This window comes from Falco rusticolus, chromosome Z, assembly GCF_015220075.1.
Source record: "Falco rusticolus isolate bFalRus1 chromosome Z, bFalRus1.pri, whole genome shotgun sequence".
In the NCBI taxonomy this organism is placed as follows: domain Eukaryota; kingdom Metazoa; phylum Chordata; class Aves; order Falconiformes; family Falconidae; genus Falco; species Falco rusticolus.
This window is the reverse complement of record NC_051210.1, coordinates 58,738,735-58,751,279: the sequence shown is the minus strand read 5'-3', so window position 1 is coordinate 58,751,279 and position 12,545 is coordinate 58,738,735. Positions and strand designations below refer to the sequence as shown.

Here is a 12,545-nt window from a genome sequence, read left to right as displayed (position 1 = left end):
AGCACTGTTCTCACTAAGCTGTGGTAAGGTGGTCTTTGCTTAGGTGAGTAACGCTACCCTGGGGAACCCTGTCAGGCACTGAGCGCTCAGTGTTGAAAGGCAAGAGAAGGTAAAGAGGAGCCTGGACTGAGCAACCCAGAGGCATCTGATGAAATAGATGGAGCACTAGGGCATGTAACTGGTAGGAATAAAGTCTTGGATATCTCTTGGTAGAATTAGGAAAGGGGACGGGGTGGGGAGGTCTTGGGAAGCAATGGAGTTATTCCTTGTGTCTTGAATGCTCCAGATTACATAGACACAAAACCATCAGGGCAGGTTCCTCAGTTGCAACCCCCAGGCTTCAGCAGATCCCACTGTTCGGAGGCAGGACTGTAGGCACCAGTGCCGACCTAGCTCCAGACACAGAATTTTGCATGTACAAAAGCACCACCTGCACGTTTTCTGAACACAAGATGGCTTTGAAGGCAAAGCTTTATAAAATGAAGTGTTTAAATGAGCTAAGGGTAGAGCCAGACATAGAAAACCAGAAAATAAAACACTTTGAGGTGTGACGTCATAAATCCAGCTGTGTCTTTTGGGTATTACCATGTGCAGATGAATACAGTGTGAAGGAAATTGTTACTTAAAGTTGTCTTGGAAGAACTTCACTGAAATGCCCGAAGGCAGAGTTCAGCAAGCACTTACATGTGAGCTGGTCTCCTCAGATGCCATTGGCTTATTGATGCTGTTCACAAATTTGTTAACGTGCTCAAAGTGCTTAGTCATCTCTGTTGCCAAAACCATATCAATAATGGCCTGGCGCAATGTCCGGTAGTGATTTCTAGGAAAGAAAAACAGCTTATGCTCACGAGCCTGCCAGATACAGCTCCATCCTTTCCTCGTCCCTGCCCAGATAGTGTTGCAAAACATTGCTCAGGGGCTTATCCACATGAGCTGGCAGCTTTGGAGTTACGAACAGTCAGGGTTGGAGGAATGGACTAGATCATGCCTCTCTGGGTTCCTCCAGCTCTGAACTCATGTATTGCCTTTTTTCTGTTATTTTACCTAATGAAAATCAATTCTCTGAAGTAATAAAAGTCTGCCATTCAATTTTGTAATACTGTAACACTAATACAGCTTCTCCAGGAATGGCACCAACACACTTCTGTCTCACTGTATGTTAGTTTGGAACTCAAATCCGGTTTTTAAAAAACCCAACAGTGTTACAGGGGTTAGACAAATTCATTACCTGCTTGGGGTCAGGCCCTTTCCCTTTCACATCCCTTTCTCTCCCACCCTGCAAAAGCTAGGCTGATGCAACGGGAACTCCCAGGCTACATGCATGCCCAGCAGCATGGTGCTTCCAACCCTCCCAGAGCTTCAGCTCCCTCTGCCACCACTCCTTTCCATCCCATGGGAATGCAGCAGTGCCAGCAAGCATGGGGCCACATGCAGACACAGCATGCAGCACCTGGCTGCCTGGGTGGAAATGTGGCCCAAAAAAGCTGTTTCCAGGCTCCTGCAATGAAAAGCCAGTGGATCAAGATGCAGCCTTGAGACTGCCAACTGAACCATGCCATTGTAATCCATAAAAGATTACCAAACATCTCTATAAACTTCTGAAAGATACAAACTGAAGGACAGAGGGGTAAAAGTAAAAGCCTTTTCAAAAATCTTGTCTACATAGGATTCTGGAAGAGGTTAAATATTAACATCTCTATTTAAATTATATTTTCTGGTTTAAAAGGTAGGCTCTTAATCTGCCCCAAACCAAAACTGCCAAAAAAGAATCCACAAGGGCACACTCCACTTCTCCAGCAGACCTACCTATCAAGATTCTTGAAAATGTTGCATTTGCTGTCTTTAATTGTAAGCTGAAATGCCAGTGCTGTGTGATGACTCTCCAATACAGCCGTGTCATTGTAAAGGACAGCTAACTCACTGCCTGCATTGCACAGGAAGGAGTTGGTCCGTCCAGGGTGGTCTACGTCGTGAATGGTGGCAGCAATTAAAGCAGCCACCTCGTCTAAATGGTCAAGACTTCCCTACAGGAAGAGAGAAAAATTACGATGTGGCACAAAAATTACAGTAAATAATTTAGGATCATTTCTAGGTACACACAAATATGCAAGTGTAAGCCAGAGTGCAAGGATCCTACTTCCTTGCAGTCATCTTCCACTCACTGCACCCACAGGTTACCTACTCCAAAACTCCACCTCTCACCCTTAGCCAAAACCTCTTGCCTTAATGAAGCTTTTTACTGTGCTGTCACCTAAGCAGTATCTTTGCATTAAATCCTCTAATGGAATCCTTCCAGTCTGTGTGATTGCCTGAATCCCTGTGTACGGACTGCTGCTATGCAGCTTGTGTGTTTTAGGATAGCATAGCATAGGACATGACAGGATATTTCAGTTGGAAGGGACCTACAGTGGTCATCTAGTCCAACTGCCTGACCACTTCAGGGCTGACCAGGAGTTAAAGCGTGTTGTTAAGGGCATTGTCCAAATGCCTCTTGCACACTGACAGGCTTGGGACATTTACCACTTCTCCAGGAAGCCTGTTCCAGTGTCTGACCACCCTCTTGGTAAAGAAGTGTTTCCTCATGTCCAGTCTGAACCTCCCGTGGCACAGTTTTGAACCATTGCTATGTGTCCCATCACTGGATACCTGGGAGAAGAGATCAGCACCTCCTTCTCCAAAGCTTTTGCAAAGCTTTATTAAGAGCTGTTACTAGCAGCCACTTACCAAGAGAGAGAAAAAAGCCAGGTTTTCCCACCCTGTTACTGCTACTTAAAAATTTAAGTTCCGTACTCATATAAACAGACTTTAAAGAAACTGCAGCGGCCTGCAGGCATCACAGGAAGACTTCAAAGGCAGAGAGACTGTGTGAAACCAGGACCATTATTTAAATAAACATCTGACTTTTGAATGACAGACATAAAATGGCAGACACCCTGCAATCCTAGCCCAGAGGTCTCCTCAGTGATGGCTATACCTTAACTTTCTCCTTTCCCAGAAAGAAGGCAGTAGCGTGCAGGACATCTGCTGCATGTGTGGAATTGTGGTACGAGTTGGAGGAGTGGTAGTTGGCTTCAATCACCTGCAGCCATGCACGCAGCGTTGCTTCTGAACAATTCAAAAACTCGGAGACCCCGAACCGGGCAAAAATTTTTAAGCCCAGATACACTAATGGCCTGAAAAACAATAGAAGGAAAAAGCACTGCTGTAAAACAGGAACTTCTGGCATTCTAAAGAGCAATAGTTTTGACAAAGAAACCAACAAGACTTTAAAAATAAAAGGCGGGAGGGAAGTGTGAATATTTTCAAATTGCACTTCTATAACCTCTCAAAAGCCTGGCCAGGCTTACAAATTATTACATCTACTATCTTTTCAGACATTACTTTAGTTTGTTTTGTAGGAATGGTGCAGTTCCACTAGAGTTTCACTAATTCTTGTGGCCTCAGGGGAAAGAATCTTCAATGCTCAAGTCTTCTGTGTTTTTAGTATCTGTCAATCAATCAAAAATACTTGCACTTTTTCCTGAGGAGAAAAAGCAGACTTTGAATATGACATAGGCACATCCCAAAGGCTAAAAAGTCCTAAGACAAAAAAAGGTCAAACGTTTACTGTTTCAAATAATCCTGTGACTACAGGGAGTCCAGATTTCTACTTCCTGACTATTTGAAGTTGGTGATAAACGAAGTATATTGATACTTCTCAGAGCAGCTCTTAGTGCCAGGTTATTCCGTGTGAACTCTGTGAGCTTCAGGAGGACTGGATCACTTTCTAGAGCTGAGGCAGGAGACTGCTATTGGTAAACTGTCCCCCCTTGAATTCCAGTTGTGAACAGGCAGCGGCTAAGTGTGTGTGTGCGTGTGTCTGTGTCTTTATGTGTGTATGTGTCTCTGTGTGTGTCTGTCTGTGTGTCTGTGTGTTTTTATGTCTGAAGCTGAACTTCTGACCTCTCAAGCAGAAGCCTGCATGATTGTATGGACTACACTAATCAGAAGTGGCATGCCCTGAATTCTAGCAGCAGTGATCTCCCAGGGGTGGAGAGGGAACTTGAGGTCTGGTGAATGTGCTGCTGGGGAGGACAGCAAAGAGCCTGTGTGTGAAACACTAAATAGAGTAAAATCTCTAATCTTGCTGGTTCTTAAATCCAAATCCACTCTAGGTTGTCATTTACTCCATGTTGCCTGTGACAGAGTCCTATCTATCTGTCACATTTTTCACTCCTGCAAGATGATCTGCTGGGCTGAGAAAGGCATAACCCAAAGCCAACATCTGCAAATCAAAACCAAGCAAATGCAAATTTCAAAAATGGTAATTTTCTTCTGAGTACAAGAGACCTGATACTCTCTCCAATTCTTTGCATTTGGAATGAAAATCACTTTTCTCTGTGGATGACATGTTTACTTTTGTGGTCTGCATGACCTCAAAACTACTGGCATCTTCTTTCATTATAAGCTTTAAAATCTCAGGCTTTTGATCCTGTCACTGGTTCCTCCATCCCAGTTCTTCATCCCTATAATCAAAAGCCACAGTTGCCTCAGAGCTTCCTAAATCATAGGGCAATTTAGCTGAGGGAAGGGAGAGGCTTGCTTTTCCTAGCATGACCATTTGCACATCTGCAGGAAAAAGGGGCATCCGTGGGGACGTCCAGCATGTAACAACACCAGACCGTGCCAAACACCTGGACAGAGTGGATGGGAGTCAAGCAAGGGAAAAGTTGAACAGGAAACAATTCTGGAGGGCTGCAGATGCTGTCAGGGAAGATAGTCTGCACAGACCTCTCCATGGCCTGCCTGTACATGCATCTGACCATGGTGCATGCCTGACTTGTTAAGTGGGATGTGGTATCAACACACATGCACGCGCACACACACACACACAAAGACAGACAGCTCTCACAGATTTGCTGTGAGTTTTGCTTGCTTCAGTTTTCCCAGAACAAAGCACTTTCTGCAACAGCTCAATGACATTTTTGTGGGCACTTGGGGAAAGGAGTCCAGTACCTTTTATTTGTAACAGCCTCCAACTCAAAAATATTGAAGTCCCAGCTTTCCTCATTATTCAGGAGCTGTGCAATACAGGGTGGAACATCATTGATGGTGTTTGGCACTGAAAGGTGACTATGGCTCAGGTTCATATCTGTTGAAATAGAATTTGGGAATTACAACGCTTCTGGATTCTGCCCCCCTCCCTGCAGAATTCCATTTAGCAAACAACTCTTTTTCAAGAAAAACAACTCTTTTCCTTACATGAAAAAGTCTGTAAAAGCCTACAATATATGCAGTTTACATTATTACAGATGATTTGGACATAAAGCAAAAAGATCAGTGAACATTTCTTTGAGTGACAACTTAGTTTTTTCCTAATCTGATTTTCTACATTTTGAAATGCATTATTTTAATTATTTGAACCTGGTTGTACTCCGAAACGGAGGCAGTCTAGCACTTGTTCTGCAGTCACTTAGACAACCATTTCCAAAGACATACATCAACAGTGCAAACTAGCTTGGAGCTCTATGTCACTAGCATCTACAAAAGAAGTTGCATACAAAGGGAAGTTTAAAATGGTGGCTTACTCTTAGAAAACACATACTCATTTCCTGACAGTCTTCTCAAGCCATCCTGAAAAAGCAAGTTTATTGTAACTTTTAGGCAGAGTAACCATGATCATTAATTGCAAAAACACTACATGCACTTTCTTTTCAGGTACTATTCCTGGGTACTAAAAGCACTGCTCCTATTGTAGCACTAGGCACCATCCTTGTTTTAAGTCTTTCAAAACAGACTTGAAAGGATCCAAGGAACACTAGTATGAGATCTGCAGAAAGGATATTATTAACTAACTATACAGTGTATTGCCCTCCTTGACCCTTTCACTGGCACCTGCAAGATTTAATTCTTCAAATTAATCACTACCATTTGTTTTTCATTTGCTTTATATTGACAAGGATTAGCCCAGTGTTTGTTAAAAAATAAGGTAATCCATGCTGAAACCTAGGTGGTTTGTCTCTGGCAGACAGTGCTGTTGCTGTTACAGGACCAAAGTCAGAACGTGATTGAAGTAACCTCTCTTACACTAGACCAGCTGTAGAGGAATCTCTCTAATCCCATCTAAGCTTCCAGCATTTCTAAAAAATATCTCCTTGAGACAAATCAGATCGAACGGTACAGTTTCTAGTGGCAACTGTAGTGGCAACTGAATGCACCCAGTGAACTGAGACATGGCGGTAGCTCACTACATCTTGGTGCCTACTGTTGGTATAGAGGCCAAAATACTTAAGTGAAACGGTGATGAAGTACAAGTCCCCTTCTCATTGCTTGTGAAACTTAGGCACACAGAGCACTGAACTGTCATGTAGTCCACTGGTAGCAGTAATTTAATCTTTAAGAATTTTACTCACAGTCATCAGACCTCCAACAAGATCACTTGTGTGAGGATCTTCATCTTTGGTACCTAGCTGAGGGGAGTAAAGTTCTGTTGTGCGGAGGATTTCCAGAACTCTGTCCAAGGCCTCTGCTACTGTGATGGGGCTGTTTTCCTGGGCAGCATTAATTATGTTAATAACCTGAAAGCAGATTAAGGAGGCAGACAAGGAAGAGTGAATGGCACTTTTTGTCTTTTCTTATTACAAAGTCTTTATTCTTGGCTTGATTTTGCTGCTTTCCATTTAGCGAATGTAATTCCCCACCAGCCCTTGCAGTACAACTCTGGAAATGTAAATTTGTGCTCAGATTCCCTGGTATCCGTCTGCTATTTATAACTGGCAAACTCCTGGGAAGTGAAAGCAGAAGAGTGTGGAATATCTGAAATGGTTGCAGGTGGGTAGACAAAAAACTAGCCATGTCCCAGTCCTTCAGCATAGCCAGAGCTGCTCAGAAGCAATCATCCAGTCCCTAGAGGAAAATACCCAAACAAACAACTCCTGGATGTGACTCGGATATCCTGATATTGGATGTAAAGCCTTAGTTTTCTCAGTGTGAAAATGAAAGGCAGAGAGCAGAAACAGCTGGGCTGTGGGAGAGGAGAGTGGCTCTTCTCCATCTCCCACCTTGTGTCTCAGTCGGGGAGCGCAGCAATGACACAGCAGCAGCACCAAGGACTGCTCCTGGTGCTGCCAGGACTGAGAGAGAGGAAGCCCCAGGGCTGTCTTCTCCAGCCACCAGAAGCTGCTGCCAGGGCACTACAGGCAGCACTTGCTGTGGGTGCACTTCAGGAGAAGGAAAAGGAAAGTAGCCAGCTGCTCTAAGAGGCACAGTGGTGCTGGGAAGTAAAGAGCTTGATGATTGGAAGAGAAACTGGGAAGAGAAGGAAAAATGGTTTGAGGGTGGGAGGTGGCAGGCACCCTGGTTTGTGGGACAAGTGATTGAGCAGCTGGTTTGCAACAGCAGAGTTTGTCTAACACAGATAATGAAGAAAAGGATGCAGAAAAGGGGGGGAACAGAACATGGTGCAGGTGCTCCTTCCTCTGCATGCTGTCTTATCAATGGTAAAAGCAAAGATGAGACGATAAGACTGGAAGCACATGTCCTCCTACACATGTGTGGCCCAACAGAGCAGGTTCCTGTTCCTGCCACAGGCAGCGCATCTAGCAGGGACACCCTTTTCCCCTTTTAATATTCTTCTTTGTGACTAAGATTTGGAATAAGATGATGAGGGGTAGAAAGTGGTAAGAAAAGAAAAAGATTTAAATTATTCTGTTAAATACAAGGTGCGGGGAACCCCTGGCTGTCCTGCCACAAACTACATACTTCCCTATGAGAGCAACTCTAAACGGAGTTTGTGGGAAAGGCAGTGCTCAGGACTCACCTTTGTGATAGGGGCTTCTATTGTCATTGAGTGGATCCTTGCCATGGAAGAGTACCGTCGGGTCTGTAAACTTGGAGCTGCCATTAAAGAGAGCCGCTGTTTACGTACCACAGAATGTAAATCAGGTAACACCACCATTTAAAGAGTGCTGTCATTGGGGAACAGCATGACAGAATCCAGCCCAGTCTCCCATTTCTCCCGTACCTCCCCTCCTGCAAGTTCTTGCTTTACTGTTTAATATCTTGCACTGTTGTTTACTTCCTTGGCAGCCACCCCTCACTTCTGTCATTTTTTCAGTCCATCCTTCACTTCAGCTATAGTGAAATGAAGCTATACTTAAGCTGTATTACATTTCATGCCCACGGCCTGCCACTCTTCCTTTGTCTGCAATGGATCTCTGTCAGACGTGGCTCCTCCTGTGAGGCAGTGTTTGTATGTCCCTCATCTCAGTGGTACAGCTGCTGTAATGACACCCCTTCCTGCTCCCCATAAACTGTGCTTCTCTCACTACATACTGGGGCAGAAAGAAATCTCTGCCACCACTGTCGCAGCCCCAGCAAGCAGTCACAAATGGGATCAGGAACAGAAGTACTGCTCTCAGGTAACCAGCAGCAATAGATCCCTTCATGCCCCACACTAATGAAACCAGAATACTGGTTCAGGAGCACAAGCTGCAGCTTTCTAAGAGAGGTGGAGTTAATGCTTCATCATGCGCCCTTTCAGCAGGCTGCCCTCATCCCGTGCACAGCTGCTCGTCTTTGTGAAGGCACTGCGTGCTGCCATGCATTGTATAGTGATGCTGGTACTTGTCCGAGGCACTGTTTTGCAAATCAGAATAAAGGCATTTTACAGCAGTTATAAAATACTGGAGTAATCTCTGTTTAATCAGCTGTGAATCTGTCTGGTTCCTCTTTCATTCTGCATTTTTATTGCCCAGAGCAAGTTTGTTCTTTATTTATAACATCATTCTTGACAGTTTACTTTCTTACCATCACTACTTTGAGATGTTATTGACTTAACATCAATTGAGTCTTTCCTTCTGTTCTTGCCTTTGAAAGAATGGGATTCTGAAAATACAAAATAAAAGCTTTAACTATGCATCAAGTAAGACCTGTACAGAGTCTTCTTCATCTAAAATTCTGAACATTTAATAAAGTGATCGTAATGATACCACATAAGTGGGGGAAATACTGTAATCTCTGCACATCAGAACAAGGGACTCGGTGTCTATTTTAGAGCGACTTGTTTAAAGACACCTGGAAAGCTGTTTCGCAGTGAAGTCAAGATGAACGGGGAGTTGCTTCAACTAACTTTACCTGCCTAAAAGCAGCAGTTTTCCAGGCTGCCTCTGTCTAACATAGTTGTCAAAGATCCTGCTTTAGGAGAGATGTCTCAGGCAGGTGCGTTGAACCCCTCCTGCAAGCCCCTTTTGCTTTACACTGAACACTGAACAAGGCTGAATTTAACTGCCTAGAAATCTAGCCAAGTGAGAAAAATCCCATCTCAGTCTACAGTCTTCCAGGCCAAGCACAATTCAGACTCAGACAGCTTTTGCTTTTAATTGCAATAATTTTTTGTACACCATGTTTAAGAAAAATCCAACATACTGAGAAGAATTATAAACAATCAATTCAATTGCTGTGAAAATTAACCACGCACCAAGCTGTCATTCTTGAAATGACATTCTGCCATTTGCTAAAGCAAGAGAGGTTATCACATCCAGACAAATGCAAAAGCTGGATGAAATGCCTGGAAAGAGCCTCAAGAAAAAGTGATTTGGTAAAATTTCATTTTCCTCCAAAACAGTACAGTCTGTACTCTCCCTTATGTTTAAAAACAGCAACTGGCCATCTATGCAAGACTTCGCGGGAGTCTCTATGATGCCTAATCCCAGAGTATCTGAAATGCCACTCAAAGATCAGAGACCCCAGCAAGGCTTCAAAAAGAGACAACTGTCATGTGAAGAACCAGAAACACCATAAAACTGATATTCTCAACAAAAGGACCAATTTGCATACATTCTGTCATAAAGACAGGATATATGCAGCCTGTCTTTAGCAAAATAAAATGAAAAGTGCAGTTCTCCAGAATTAAAAAATTATCCCTCTACAAAATTACTGGAATACAATGTCTGTCTTAATTCTTTTCTTTACCACAGATTTACAAGACAGCTTGGATCTTAATTTGTTTTAGTCCAGACTGGAGAAACTGAAAGCATTTTTCTCTGTGAACAGCTAAGAGCAGGGCATAACAAATGTATGTTATTTTATTTATTTATTTGATAGGTCTTCTCTTTCAGACTCCTTTCCTACATTAATATTTGGTGGAGTGTAACGTAAGGCACTTGAATGGGAGCAAACATTTGTACACAAACATAGCTGTGAGTGGCAGTAGCTGACAAGACAACTCTGCTTGCATTAAATACCAACCACCAAGTTGGAAACTTTGCTAGTGCCACCTAGAGTGCATAAAAGCTAATCTGTGCCACACTAGTTTTAGCTGAAAATATTTAAATGCCTTCCTTCACCTCGTGGTCTCTCCATCCAGATGTGCTACACATCACACCATCACAAACAGCATGATACACCTGGATTATTTTTCCTACACTCATCACATACTGGTATATGCCTATGGCTCTGGGAATTTATTCTTCAAGCACAACCACAGACTGCAGGGAAGGATAACCTACATCACATAAATGTGACTCTAAGATTGCCTGCTTTCACTGCACCATAGTGATCAACGTGGTGTCATAGGATGTGGCTTCCCAGTCTTGGAATCTGTCACAGTAATGTGCAAAACCTAAATGCCCACATAATCTGTAAAACAACAACATGTTAACTAGTAACAAGGGTTCTTCAGCTTAATTCACAGGTATTCTCACCTTCCTGTTGCAGGAAAGAAACTGTGAGAAAGAAAAACTGCATTTATTACAGGGACACAGGAGCAAGCAGTTTAAAACACTGTGGACCAGTTTTGATGGCAGCAACGGTAACGAGAGCGGCAAATTGCATATATTGTCTCTTACCACCCCTGTCCATTATTATTTGGCATCTCAGAGCTCTCCAATGCTGGTACCTATTCTTATGCTACTTGGAAAAGCAGGGGATGTTAAGCAGTCACTTCCCATGGTCTCCGTATGTTATATCCTTCTATGTGAAAATGAGAAGCTGCCTGACATTGCCCAGCAATGCTGGCCCATGTTTCACAGCGGGAAGGGCCTCAGGTGCCAGAAGGTAACAGGGCACAAGAACCTGCTCACTCCAAATAAGACAGCAGTGCTGCGTCTGGCTCAGATCACTAGAACCACAAGCTCAAAACTGGCCTTTGGTGCCTCCTTCCTCAGAAAAGAGTGTTACTCCAAACATCACACAGCATCAGAAGGGATTATCCCTTTATACTCCATGCTGTTAGTCGAAAGCTATGTGTGAGCTACTGAGAGCTTGATGGGGCTGTCTGCAGGTAAGCAAACCTGCCCGAGACACAGGGCGAGGGCTGTGCAGACATGCTGCAGCAGCTCGGTGCTGGCTGGACGTGACTAGCTCCAGCCCGGGCACTGCAGACAGTTACCTCAGCCCGGTGCTGGGGCCGAACCGATGGCCTGCTGACAGGTCCTAAACCTGGAAACACCAGGGCAGATCTGCTGGCACAGATCAGCACAGTTCCACACTAATTTCAAAGACAAAGGGGTGCCAAGGTACACCAGCTTCAGGATGAGACAGAGTGTTCTAATGCAACAAAGAGAAATACATCTCAACTGTGAATGCATGGCAAGAACTCTGCACAGGAGACTGAATTATTAATGATGGTTACAAATCCAATTCATGATGTGACATCAGAGCAGCTGGCATCTGTCATTGGCCACCTGCTCTGACCACTGACTCAACAGAGGGAAGAGACAACATTTCATGTCAGCAAAGAACCAGCCATGATCTCAAGCACAGCGGTATATAAAGGTAAATGATAATATTCTAACCTGACTGAGAATTGTCTCCTGTGTACTTCTCATCACGGTGACTCTTGTAGAGCTGAAGATGCACCAAGAGTAAAATAAAATAAGGAAAAAGAATACAAAAAGACTTTAAAAGGGCTACATTCAACACCATCCTTATCCAGCATTTTCTGTTCTGCTCTTTACAAAAAAAGTGCTTAAAAGACTCTTCAGGCCTAGTAACATGTAGAGAAATACTATGAGCATTAACAGATATGCAATGCAGAAAATCACAGATACCGTAGTGCTTTTATGTACTAAATTCCTGTTCAATGCCTGCGTCTGCAAGAGAACTGACATTCTTTTTTAGATAGTTTTAAGTGCAAATTGCATATGAACCTGAAAGATTCCAGAAATAAAATGCAAAAAGAAAAAAAAATCCTAAGATGTTCATTTTTGGCCTCTGTACAGTAATTTTAAACCCATTTTCTTAGTACTAGCTCAGCTAATCTTGCATACATCCTTTCATGAGTCACTGAGGAACTGGACTTCAAAAAAACTCAGTTACAAAAACAACTCTCCAGCAACTGAAGAGTAGAGGTAGGTGTCTTCCTTCAGAACTTTCTTTATTTCCAAGTAATTTTTGATCAGAAAAAGTTAAACACAAAATCTTTGTGCTTCTGAAACATCTTGGGTAGCTCCACCAATAGGTATTTCAAACTTTCTTAGAATTTAAATAGGGTATTTCCATCATCTTAAAAGTCCACACGTACTGCTTGATTTACAATAACACAGATTAAGTGCTCCTCTGCTTTT

At 43.2% G+C, this 12,545-nt stretch overlaps 2 protein-coding genes across 2 annotated transcripts in view; one reads left to right on the top strand and one right to left on the bottom strand.

The window, feature by feature from the left end:
• Positions 1-11,781, top strand: part of WDR41 (WD repeat domain 41) — a 45,082-nt gene extending 33,301 nt beyond the window's left edge. Inside the window, exon 13 of the mRNA XM_037372609.1 lies at positions 9,639-11,781. Coding sequence (XP_037228506.1) covers positions 9,639-9,686 — 48 coding nt within the window. The 3' untranslated portion in view covers positions 9,687-11,781. The remainder of the gene's footprint in view (positions 1-9,638) is intronic.
• PDE8B (phosphodiesterase 8B) overlaps positions 1-12,545 on the bottom strand; it is an 80,313-nt gene that overhangs the window by 7,711 nt on the left and 60,057 nt on the right. Inside the window, exons 11-19 of the mRNA XM_037372611.1 lie at positions 11,775-11,826; positions 8,788-8,865; positions 7,799-7,875; positions 6,393-6,557; positions 5,568-5,613; positions 4,996-5,131; positions 2,975-3,173; positions 1,807-2,024; positions 685-820 (exon numbers count right to left, since the gene is read on the bottom strand). Coding sequence (XP_037228508.1) covers positions 685-820; positions 1,807-2,024; positions 2,975-3,173; positions 4,996-5,131; positions 5,568-5,613; positions 6,393-6,557; positions 7,799-7,875; positions 8,788-8,865; positions 11,775-11,826 — 1,107 coding nt within the window. The remainder of the gene's footprint in view (positions 1-684; positions 821-1,806; positions 2,025-2,974; positions 3,174-4,995; positions 5,132-5,567; positions 5,614-6,392; positions 6,558-7,798; positions 7,876-8,787; positions 8,866-11,774; positions 11,827-12,545) is intronic.